This window comes from Borostomias antarcticus (assembly GCF_949987555.1).
Source record: "Borostomias antarcticus genome assembly, chromosome: 1".
In the NCBI taxonomy this organism is placed as follows: domain Eukaryota; kingdom Metazoa; phylum Chordata; class Actinopteri; order Stomiiformes; family Stomiidae; genus Borostomias; species Borostomias antarcticus.
Window position 1 is genome coordinate 17,480,633 of NC_140234.1, and position 12,280 is coordinate 17,492,912.

The 12,280-nt window shown below is 48.4% G+C and overlaps 1 protein-coding gene across 1 annotated transcript in view; it reads left to right on the forward strand.

The window, feature by feature from the left end:
* Window positions 1–12,280, forward strand: part of plch1 (phospholipase C, eta 1) — a gene marked incomplete at both ends in the record, with an annotated part of 65,801 nt that overhangs the window by 51,038 nt on the left and 2,483 nt on the right. The window contains 11 exons of the mRNA XM_084443521.1: window positions 155–252; window positions 1,476–1,573; window positions 1,723–1,902; window positions 2,606–2,713; window positions 2,883–3,007; window positions 3,467–3,551; window positions 8,789–8,935; window positions 9,820–9,899; window positions 10,062–10,121; window positions 10,846–11,206; window positions 11,968–12,247. Of these exons, the coding sequence (XP_084299647.1) occupies window positions 155–252; window positions 1,476–1,573; window positions 1,723–1,902; window positions 2,606–2,713; window positions 2,883–3,007; window positions 3,467–3,551; window positions 8,789–8,935; window positions 9,820–9,899; window positions 10,062–10,121; window positions 10,846–11,206; window positions 11,968–12,247 (1,622 nt within the window). The remainder of the gene's footprint in view (window positions 1–154; window positions 253–1,475; window positions 1,574–1,722; window positions 1,903–2,605; window positions 2,714–2,882; window positions 3,008–3,466; window positions 3,552–8,788; window positions 8,936–9,819; window positions 9,900–10,061; window positions 10,122–10,845; window positions 11,207–11,967; window positions 12,248–12,280) is intronic.

Consider the following 12,280-nt stretch of genomic DNA (forward strand, 5'->3'; position numbering starts at 1 on the left):
ATTTTATCATGTATTTATGTTTGTGTGTGTGTGCGTGTGTGTGTGTGTGTGTGTGTGTCTGACATGTTTGTCACATGTTTGTATGTATGTGTGTGTGTGTGTGTGTGTGTGTGTGTGTGTGCGTGTGCGTGTGCATGTACACTTCTCTCTGCAGAGACAGTCCAAGTCAAGGTTGATGTGTCAGACTGGGGAGGGCGAGGAGGACGATGGACAGGAGACTTCTGGGAAAGAGGCGGGAGGACAGTTCTACAGGTGAGCTCTGATTGGTCCTCCCCTCTCTCCTCATGCATGACGTACACTATTATTCCTCTCGCGTCTCCCTCTGTGATTGGAATAATATCTGGCTGCTTTAGATGGCACGCCCCAAACACGTACGGCGTATTTCATGTTTGCTCCGCTGACGGGCTACTGTGTGTCACCACCACCATTTCAGCTCGGTGTCCCAAAAACCAGTCCTTTACTGGGGACGTCACGTTCACCACGTGTGGCTTGACTGAACAGGAAAACGACCCAGAATAGATTAACTCTCAACCAGAATAGAGGAACTTCTGGTGCTTAACACTTGGGGATCCATTCCTTGGTAGAAAGGCCCTCAGATACCCCTTCTAGGCCCTTGTGGCGGCCTGCGGGAGGTTTGTGGGTGAAATCGAGTCGCGCACACGCGGATCTCAAGGGCATGCGAGTGCTTCTCTACAGCGTCTCGGGCTCGGCTCGGGCTCGAGTCCCTCTGGGCTCTGAGGGCAGTGCATTCTGACGTGCACCTTTACCTTCTCCAGCCCTGCGTGACGTGCGCTAAGGCAAATTGGCACACAGCCACCGACTGTCATAGGGCGCACTAACTTATGTGAGCTTGATGCCACGGTCATCCCCAGGGGGGCCCTACGCCGTCTTCTAAGTGCTCTGAACTGCATGTATGGTCCCATATGGTCCCAGATGGCCAGATCTGCCTTTGACAGGACATCGGGTCCTACTCCAGCCGGTCCGGTGAACATGTGATGCGTGGCTCAGTTGAAAGGTCCACAGAAGATCAAACTGTACTGACATTCCCATGTCCTTGGTCCTCTGTTTGTGTGTTTGCGTGTCTGATTGTTCTTTTAGTAGCAGGTCAATGTGTGTGTGTGTGTGTGTGTGTGCGTGAGCGCGTGTTTGTGTGTACATCACTGTGGGTTTGTGTTATGTTTACGTGTGTTTATGTTGTATTGGGTTACAGTATGTTTGTGTGTGTGTATGTGTGTGTACGGTGTGTTTCTGTTCTGTGTGAGTTCTGGTCACCGTTAAGCTCTTTGATGTCACTTCCTGTGGTGTGCCAGCTGCCACTTTGATGGGCTCTCCTCCTTGCCATGTCCTGCTGTTGTGTGTGTGTGTGTTCTCCATGGTGGTATTTAGGACATGTACTGTACCGTATACTGTACTATGTTTATCTCTCCCTTCTTCCTTCCGCTCTTCGTCTGTTTGTTGTTCCCTCGTTCCTGCAGGGGTGGGAGGAAGAGGAAGACCATCAAGCTGAGCAGAGAGCTGTCAGAACTGGTGGTCTTCACCAACTCTGTGGCCATTCAGGATGGTCTGGAAGAAGGTACGAACACACACACACGCGCACACAAACGCACACTCTCCCCTCTGTCTAATGCACATCTCCCTCCTTCTCCTTCACTCTCCCCCCCGACCTCTGCCCCCCTTGACCTCTCCTCCCCTGACCTCTGCCCGTTGGCGCGGTTTTATCAGGCACTCCCAGGGACGTCCTGTCGTTCAGCGAGAACCGAGCCCAGTCGCTGGCCAACCAGCAGGCGGAACAGTTCCTGGCGTTCAACCAGAACCAGCTGTCCCGCATCTACCCCTCCGCCTACCGCATCGACTCATCCAACTTCAACCCGCAGCTGTACTGGAACGTGGGCTGTCAGCTGGGTAAGATGGCTGTTCGTCTCCCCATCAGACACCCCCCTCCCCGCTCCCTCCCCCCTCCCCCCTCCACTCCCCCCACCCCCTCCCCGCTCGCCCCCCCCTCCCCCCCCCTCCTACCTGTCTGTCTGCACCAGCGTCTGCCAGGTGCCAGGTTTTGTTAGGCTGTATCCCCCAGAACTCTCTCTTCCCACTCAGACACACACACATACACACACACACGCACGCACACACACACGCACAGTACACACACATGCAGCGCACACGCAAATACATGCACTCTCGAATACTAACGAATGCGTCTGATTATTTTTCATCGTTCTCACTCTCCCTCCTCTCCCTCCTCCCACTAAATGGCTGTGAAGTGGAGTGTCTGGGGAGTGGTTGAATTCCAGCCAGCTCGGTGGTTTATTCTGATCAGTCTTTGTTTGTCGGTTCATCTATGCACCCCCTCGCTTGTTTTCCCATTCTGTCTCGAGGAAAAATTCGGTCTGACTGTAGACATAACGGCTGGCTTGTTGTAAATGCTACAAAGCAGCTGCGAATGAATAGATGGATGAATGAATGAATGAATGGATGAATGAATGAATGAATGAATAGATGGATAACGAATTCATGAATGTTACAGTGTTTTGACTGTTGATTAAAATTCGAAAGACGAGGCAAACAGCTGGATCAGCGCGCTGCTACGTGTGCATGTTCTCCCCAGTGGCTTTGAACTACCAGACCGAGGGCCGGATGATGCAGCTGAACAGAGCCAAGTTCACGGTGAACGGAGGCAGCGGCTACGTCCTCAAACCCCCGCCCATGTGCAAAGGTGCGGTACGCGCGACCTCCGCGGCGCAGACATACAGTAGACGCTCGCAATACACACTTGGGGGAGGGAACAGAATCATGCACGCGCAAGGCTGGATTGGAGAGTTTTCCAGGTACAGTAGGCGTCTTCTGCCGTTGAGTTAACAGCTGGTCGTGTCTGTCTGTGCCAGGCTCTTTCAACCCCTTCTGTGACGACCCCCTCCCAGCGTACCCCAAGAAACAGCTCATTCTCAAGATCATTAGCGGACAACAGCTGCCCAAACCTCCAGACTCGATGCTCGGAGACCGCGGAGAGGTATAGACGCATGCGCGCACGCACACACACACACACAGGGACCTGTGTCTGATCCAGCCGCCTCTGTATATATAACAATGTTTTCGATTTGTCGAAGTGAGGGGGGGGGGGGGGGGGTTGAGCGAGTTTACCGCGGGCCAGGCCAGTTAGGCCAGCGGCCGTTATCACCGATGGCTGTTCTGTGATTCTCCAGAACCTACAGATGGTCAGCACGGCCCTGCACACACACACACACACACACACACACACACACACACACACACACACACACACACACACACACAAACACACACACACACACACAAACACACACACACACACACACACACACACTTCCTGGTATTGTCAGTCAACATGAATATTCTCCATGAAAAGGGGAACGAGCATTTTATGCATGTTAATGCAATGTCATTACCTAGAAAAGAACATTTGTTTGATGGTTTGATCTCCTTCTCTCAGATTATTGACCCCTTTGTGGAGGTGGAAATTATCGGCCTGCCAGTGGACTGCTGCAAGGAACAGACGCGTGTGGTGGACGACAATGGTTAGTAATACACACACACACACACACACACACACACACACACACACACACACTAAAAGCGTAGTCATATGATCAGAATTAATTCATATCTAGTCTGAATTAATGGACCGGGCTGCTCTGCTGCCATATCCACTCAGAACACATGACTGAGTCCTGTTGATGAGGGAAAGACCGGGTCAGGGTTTGGGCCAGGGGCACAGCCAGGAGGGCCTGGGGCAGGGCGAGTAAGACCAAGGTTCATTAATCAGCCTGGCAATGGAGTCCTCCTCTTTGAAATTTGAGTGATCTGTAATTAAAACCTTATTTATTTAATTAATATATATAATTATGTTTGGCTGTAGAACGGCGACTGAAGAGTGATTCAATCCTGTGTGTGTGTGTGTGTGTGTGTGTGTGTGTGTATGAGGGGGGGGTAAGTGCTGCACCAGGGAAGCAGGAGACAGGGGCCTGTGCCCGGGACTATCTCCAGGGGAGATGGCCACAGCAGGGGGACAGGAGAGACCTCAGCTGGGAAAGGTTATGGAGCTCTGAGGCTCAGTGGGGTTATTAAATCACCGAGGCGGTGAAGCAGGAAATACAAAATCGACTCTGAGCTGTAGTAGTGTTGGTAATTTCTGATAGTACAAGACTTCACAGGAGACCCAAGTCGTTCAGCCTATTCAGGTATTTATTACTGTAAAACACTCAATACAGCCTCACAATTCTGATGTACAGCCCCCCAGACCAACTGACTCATCACCTTTTATATGCAAATCTCTAACACAGTGTGTGGGTCACATAAGGCTAATGGTTTTCCTGGAACTTACGCCAGTAGATATTAATCTTGTTATTGAGACATACTGTGAAATGGGTATTTCCTGTCTAGGACACTCTGACCTGGAGAACTCACTGTAGGGAACTCGCTGTTCTGTTCTGTTCTGAGCTCGCTGTTCTCTCCAGTTGTTCTCCTCAGATGAACCAACTTGACCTTACGGCCAAACAACCCTCTAAACTCTACTAGTTTCCACAATATATTCTCCCCTTTCATGGACTCGTCCATCATACTGATAATGATAGGAGTGTTGATTATCATGTAATACTGTGTACTGCTTACTTGTGGCTGTGCTATACTGTACTCCATCCATCCATCCATCTTCATCCGCTTATCCGGGGTCGGGTCACGGAGGCAGCAGGTCCAGCAGGGGGCCCCATACATCCCTTTCCCTAGCAGCATCAACCAGCTCTGCCTGGGGAATCTTTAGCCGCTCACAGGCCAGTGCGTAGATGTAGTCCCGCCACCTGGTCCTGGGTCTCTGGCCTCCTCTCAGCCGGACACGCCTGGAACACCTCCCTAGGGAGGCGCCCAGGAGGCATCCTCACTAGATGCCCGAACCACCTCAACTGGCTCCTTTCAACGCAAAGGAGCAGCGGCTCTACTCCGAGTCTCTCACGGATATCTGAACTTCTCACCCGATCTCTCAGGGAGACCCCAGCCACCCTCCAGAGAAAACTCATTTCGGCCGCTTGTATCCGTGATCTCGTTCTTTCGGTCATGACCCATCCTTCATGACCATAGGTGAGGGTGGGGACGAAGATAGACCGGTAGATCGAGAGCTTTGCCTTTTGCCTCTATAATTGGCACACACCCTCTGGTCCCCTTTTTTGAATATTGGGACCACCACCCCAGTCTGCCACTCCTTTGGCACTGACCCGGACTTCCACGCAATGTTAAAGAGGCGTGTCAACCAAGACAGCCCCTCAACACCCAGCGCCTTCAGCATTTCTGGGCGGATCTCATCAGTCCCTGTGGCTTTCCCACTGTGGAGTTGTTTGACTACCTCAGTGACCTATATACTATACTGTACTGTATGACTGAAATATATGTGAATGTATGTGAACATAAGGTACTTGAACACTTGATATATGAAACAATAACATTGGCAATATTTGATTACAGAACGTATACAGTACAATGGCTGTTTACATTGGCTGTTTATATGCATGTTTATAGCGTCACGTGTAAGAGCGAAAAACCTGTCGGCTGTCTTGCAGGAAAATTCCCTTACGGCCCCTCCCGCTAGGCGACCATTACGCTATCTATTCTCTAAACAGCACAAGTGTGGTGCAGTGAAACATTTCCTGTCCGCTTCCATCGGTGCTGGCACGATCTCCCCTTGACGTCCTTCAGGGCTTGAGGCATGGTTCCTGCAACATTGACAGTTCACACAATACCTCACTTGTCCTGTTCCTCTACTTCCAGGTCTGAGTCTGGGTCATCCATGTTGTTCGGAACTGGGAAAAGGTCCGGGCAGACATTCTCTCCTGGACTAGTAGGGTGGAGCTGTGCCAGTTGTTTTGTTCAGGGCCCTCTGAAGGCCCATTACAGTGCCCATCTGTTTCTCCATTGTCCTTTGGCACCATCTCCTCAGCATGGGCATGATGCAGCATGTCAACAAGGAAATTAGTATCAGTATTATTCCAGCACTAGCTGCTGTAGTAGCCAAAATGGCTTTCCAATCTTCCAAATTTAGATTCAGCCAATCCCAAGAAGGCCCCCCCTTACCAGCATTCTCCTTAAGCTCGGCCCTTAAAGAGCTTATTGCAGGTTGAATCTTTTTATGAATTAACATTTTTGATCTCATGATTAAAAAATAAAAAATAAAATCTGAAAAAAATCCATCTTTACAGACACCAAGGACAGAAATAAGGTACCGATAATATGGTCACGCGGGTATCCACATAATACGTTTGAATCTGTCTCACATTCTTCACCTTCTTCAAAATAACACTCTAAGGTCACGTCTTGGTAAATTGATTGACACATCTTGTAATGGGATGTGTATACGTATCCTACCATCTGTGATCCACTCTGAGTACACCACTTCACTTTCGAGAGCTGGGAGTGCTGAATATTTGGGGTCAAAATCGTTAGATCGATGTCGTTTTGCTTGAATGATTGATAGGATTCTGTCTGTTCTTGCACTGAATACTTTGATATCTACAGCATACAGTACTATGTGTTTGGACTGTATACAGTGTTTAATTTGACTTCGACTACTAGGGGGTCCCTTTGTGTTTAATGTGATACGACATGCTTGGATCCCCATTCTGACCCATTTGTTCCTGTTCGGAGGCCACACAACTTCTTTGCAGTGTCAAACACTACTGCTTCATATACTGTCTCTTCACTACCTACATCAAGTGGAATAGGGAGTGTGTGCCACTTCCACATATTGTGTAGGTTTCTTTTATAGAGCCTGTTTACATACCTTCTACTGACTGAGGTGTGTCTGTGACTGGACTTAGCTGAGACTGCTGGTATGGGTCCTGGCTCTATCAGGGTTGGCATGTGGATGCGTGCATCGTACTCATCTGAATCATTGGCTTTGGCTCCTCTTGTGGTTGGTTGAATCTGCACCAGGGCGCCGTCTTTTGGGTCGGTTGAATCTGCACCAGGGCGCCGTCCTGGGTTCTCCTCTGGTCTCTTTGGCTGCTTGAGCTGCCAAGTCCACCGGTTGTCCGGTAGCACCCACACTTGAGTGCTCACCGTTAGCACAAACCACAGAGTCATTTTGTTGTTTCATTGTCTTTTACCGTGTTACCGTCCTTTTTGCCTTGCACTTTCGTGCAGTGGTTCAGGTGATACCACGTCGTGCTTCCCTCGACCTGGACTGCCATTGGTGTCGCTCGCATGACCGTGTATGGTCCCTCTCGTCTCGGCTGGTTCCACTTCCTCCTGAAGACCTTAATGTAAAGCTGGTCACCTGGCTGCACCGGTCTTTTGAGTTCTCGGTCACGGCTGGGCTCTCTCCTTTGCTCCTGCAGATAAATTGATCTATGGATTGCAGTTAGTTGCTTCATATAGTCTTTTAACTCTGCAATTGTTCCAGTGGAGGTCCTTTATAAGGGCCTCTCAACTGTGGTGCCGGCATAGGTCTACCTGTTACCATTTCATGCGGTGTTAGGTGCATGCTTCTGTGAGTTTGCATGCGGTAGCTCATAAGTGCTAGTGGAAGCGCATCCACCCACTTTAGTTTGGAGCTCGCGCAGATTTTGTTCATCTTTGTTTTTAGAGTCCCGTTCACTCTCTCCACGATGCCCTGCGAGGCTGGGTGATAAACAGCTCCCAAACGCTGTTTGATTCGTAACTGTTGTAGGATACCTTTAGCAATTTTCTGTACGAATGCAGATCCATTGTCTGAACTGATTTCAGATGGTATGCCAAATCGTGGAATTACTTCTGTGACTAGAAATTTGACAGTTTTGAAAGATTTTTGAAAAAGAATTAGAAATTTAACAGTTTCAGCTCCAAGGTCTTTGCACTGAACTGCTTCTACCCAGTTGAAGCAGTCAATCACCACTAACATGTACAGCTTTCCATTCACTGTCTTTATCATGTCTACATGATCGAGAACAAAAATGCTTAAATGGCCCCTCAGGAACTGGGATACGACCCACTGATGTTTTTATACTCTTTCGCTCTAGTGCTGGTGCTCTCTGCATGTCCTTTTTAATTGTCTCAAAAGCTGCTTCAGCTTCGCTTGTCCATTTTAGGAGAGTTTTTAGTGACTCATTTCCAGCCTCTTTTATTATTGCTCTAAGTGGTGCAGTTTTCTCGGCATAGTTCACAATCCAATCTGAGCTATATCCTGTCATTCCTAAGAATGTCATCATTTGTTGAACAGTCTTTGGCCGAGGGGCTTTACTCAGTCCCTCCAATTGGGAGGGTGATATTGCCACAGCTCCATGTGAGATCATTCTCATTCTCGCTATACAAATAAAGCTTTGATTGATTGATTGATTGATTGATTGATTCTCCCTAGATACTCTACCTGCGGTTGGCAGTATTGTAATTTTGGTTTTGAGACTTTGTGTCCCCCCTCTGCTAGTTTTTTGGAGTACTTTTATAGTCTCTGTGACAGTCATCTTGTCTTTCGGAACAGATCAATAGGTCGTCCACGTATTGTATCAGTGAGCTATTTATTGCCACGCCTTCAAGATCTTGTCTCAACAGCAGGTTGAAAATATGGGGACTATGTGCCAACCGAGAGTACATGATTTGTTTTCTTTTGAACGTGAACACAAATAGGTAGCGTGAATCTTCGTGTAGCGGAATACTGAAAAATGCTGAACACAAAGTTTTATGCCTCACAACCCTCTAAACACTACTAGTTTCCACAGCAGTAGCTGAAGCATGTGTATGTGTTGGTGTGTATATGCACGTCTTATTCTACTGTATGTGTGTGTGTGTGTTCCAGGTTTTAACCCTGTGTGGGAGGAGACCATGTCCTTCACCCTTCACATGCCAGAGGTTGCCATGGTGCGTTTCCTAGTGTGGGACCACGACCCCATTGGACGAGACTTCGTCGGCCAGAGGACAGTCTCCTTCAGCAGCCTCATGCCAGGTCTGACTGTCACTCTATGGGGTGTGTGGGTTTGTGTGTGTGTGTGTGTGTGTGTGTGTGCGTGTGTGTGTGTGTGTGTGTGTGTGCGTGTGTGTGTTTAAGTTGGTACAATATTATATACCATTTGTTTGAGTGTGTTGTGTTTTAAAATCGGAGTGAGTGAGAACACTCAAAATCAAAAAACTGAGAGGTGCTCACTGCAGAATTGGCCGTTTGCCTAAGGTGTGCCAATTCGCCTCATTCACCTCAGCTGCCATATTGGTCACTTCAAGAACCAAAATAGTCAAAATAACAGGCTGAATACACTATCGGGGTTACAAACTCATCATTACCGGACTCTGATTGTTTTTCAGGTGAATAAGGCGAATACTCATCAAGTCTGCAACATGGCACAGCCAATCTAATAAAGGCTTTTAAAATGTAATACTTGAAGATCGAGTGCCTCGTAGTTTTTTGAGTAGCTTAGTCTACGTTTTTCTGAAACATGAAAGCTTGTTTGTCATGAATAATGTGAACACAAATCTGCACTGTGTATCATGTGACCTCCCATTATTGCATCACCACTGCCAAAAACACACAAGGTCACCAAGAGCCGTCAAAGTGCCAGTGGTAGAAATAGACATGTTTTGTCTAGTACCATTACATGCTGTAGACCATAGCGTGACATGTTGTTGTTATTACACACACACACACACACACACACACACACACACACACAGACACACACACGCACACGCACACGCACACACACACACGCTCATGTAAGCGACAGAACTGCCCCTGAACTCCTTATTCCCTGAGCACAAAATTACAATTTCATGAATCTCTCTTCTCTCCCTTTCCTTCTCTCCTTCTCTCCTCCCTCTCCTTCTCTCCAACAACAGGCTACAGACATGTATACTTGGAGGGGATGACCGAGGCATCCATCTTTGTTCATATATCAGTGCATGACCTCTATGGCAAGGTAGGTAATATCTAGTCTGCTTTAGTCACTTTCTCTCCCTCTCTTTCAACCATACAGACTCGAAAGCACAAGTAAAAGAAATCACTGTGTCAAGATGATTTTGAACGTTGTTTTCACCCTCCAACCTCCAAGCTAAGCCCTTCCAATCCTCTGTGTTTACAGTGGAGTCCCCTAGTCCTGAATCCCAGCTTTACCATAATGCACTTTCTAGGAGCTAACAAGGTATCCTGATAGCCTCCGTGTGATGCATGACAATAATGCATGACCTGCCTGGCCAGTAAAGGTGGTGGAGAATCTACAGCGGATTGTTTGCGCGTGATTCGCTAAACTGGCCGTCTTTGTGTCTTTGTGTTTGTGCTGAGGTATTTTGTATTTAGATGTTTGTCGCTGTCATTTTGTTGGATAGAAGATTATTGAGGATCATAGCTTCACTATGGTGTCTGGGCAATGGCGCCATCTGTGGGCAGATCTTTTTCATGGCATGCAAAGAGTTGGTGTCCGTTGCCACACATGCATACATACATATATATATATATAGGCCTATATATGTATTGTGTATATATATATATGTATGCATGTGTGATGTGTGTATATTGTAAATGCACACACACAATGAAGTGGATCATTTAATGTGGATGTTCTTATGTTACTTTGCATAAGAGCAAGTTCAAGTCCTTGTTCCTTGTTCCCTAGTGTCTTGTGTGTTTGTTTGTTCCTTTGTTTGTGTGTGTGTGTGTGTGTGTGTGTGTGTGTGTGTGTGCGCGCGTGCTTTAAGTGAAGCATGTAACACTGTCCATCTCATGCAAAGTGGATTCCCATCAGTGCTGCTGGATGGAGTAATCTTTGCGTCACTCTACATGCAGCGCTTAACAACCCTCCCCCTGCCCTCCTCCCCCTGCCCTCCTCCCCCTCCCTTCCTTCCTCCCTCTCCCCCCTCCTCCTCCAGGGCCGTCAGCTGCGCGGCATCAGGGGACTGTTCTCCCGCACCTCCAAGTCCTCAGCGGACACCCACACGGGCTTCGTCGCCAGGAAGCGCTCCATCAGCGACCACCTGCTGCGACGCACGGCCAGCGCCCCCGCCAAGGGCCGCAAGAAGACCAAGATAGCACTCGCGGAGTCCTCCCCCTCCATCTCGGACAGGAAGGACAGCTTAGGGGCAGGGGCGGGAGGGGAGCTGCCGGGACCGCCCCCGCCGCCCGAGGCCCCCGTCGCCCACAGGACGCCCCTGGAGAGGATGCTGCGGAGGCTCTCTCTCTGCACCCCCAGCCCCCAGGAGCAGCCCGACCAGGAAGCAGTTTCTGCCATCGGTGGGTATCCTCTTCCCACGATTAGAATTGGATTTTACTCTAAGATGACTTCATTGAAACTTTACACAACAAAGCAACCAACAGTTTTTTTTTGCTCAGCCTTATGCAGACCACAGAACCAGCAATACCGCATAAACACAAAGCAAATGACTGTCTTCATACTGTACAGTACGTGACAATATGCTGAGATTTTCTTGCGCTCTCTGTCTTTCTCTGAAATCGGATGTGGTACATTTCTAACCTGTCCTTCTCCCAAAGGGCTGGAGCTCACAACGGTTCATGAGAAGCTATCCCTCCTCAATACTTTTAACATGCCTTTTCTGTTCCTTCTCCACTCTGTTATTTTTCTGTATAGTAGAGAACTGACTAGGATGTCCCTGCAGGTAATCCCAAACATCCATTAAGGTCGCCTCCATCTAAAAACACCTCTGTGTACATCATTCACCTGGTGTAACTCCTAGAAAAGGGAACTCAAAACAATAGTTCCTTATTGTTATCGTGGTAAAAGTGATCCCATTTCTCTCCTAAATTGATGTTCAAAATGTGGGTGCTTCCCTCCTGCACAGATTCATTCCCGTATTTGGTGATACATTCCATTCGTCTTTGTGTATTGGCTTGTCTTGGCTGGGTGGAGTGTGTCGGTTGGTTGGCTTGGTGTTCAATGTTCGATATTGGAATGATATGGCTGTTTTTCACTAAGGGTCATTTATTATATGACTGTTAGTCATTGGTTATATGACCGTTAATGTCTGTTTCCACAGGAACTTGCCCCTTAGACCGTCCAAGATCCTCCTCTGTGAATCTCCTCATCGAATCATCTGCTTCCCTTGAGCCCCGAGTCTCCACCCCTACCACCCATCCCACTAATAGGACTACAGACACCAACCAATCAGATGACACCTCCTACCTGGTGATAGGAGGAAGAGGAGGAAGAAGTGTGGAAGACTGCTCCGTAGGCCAACCACTGGACAGAGTGAACGGACCCACCAAAGCTGAGGTGCTCTGCTCTCCCCAGAGGAAGCTGTATGTCCAGAGGGACTTGTCAGAGACCGGCCCTCTCCTCGCACATCTCAA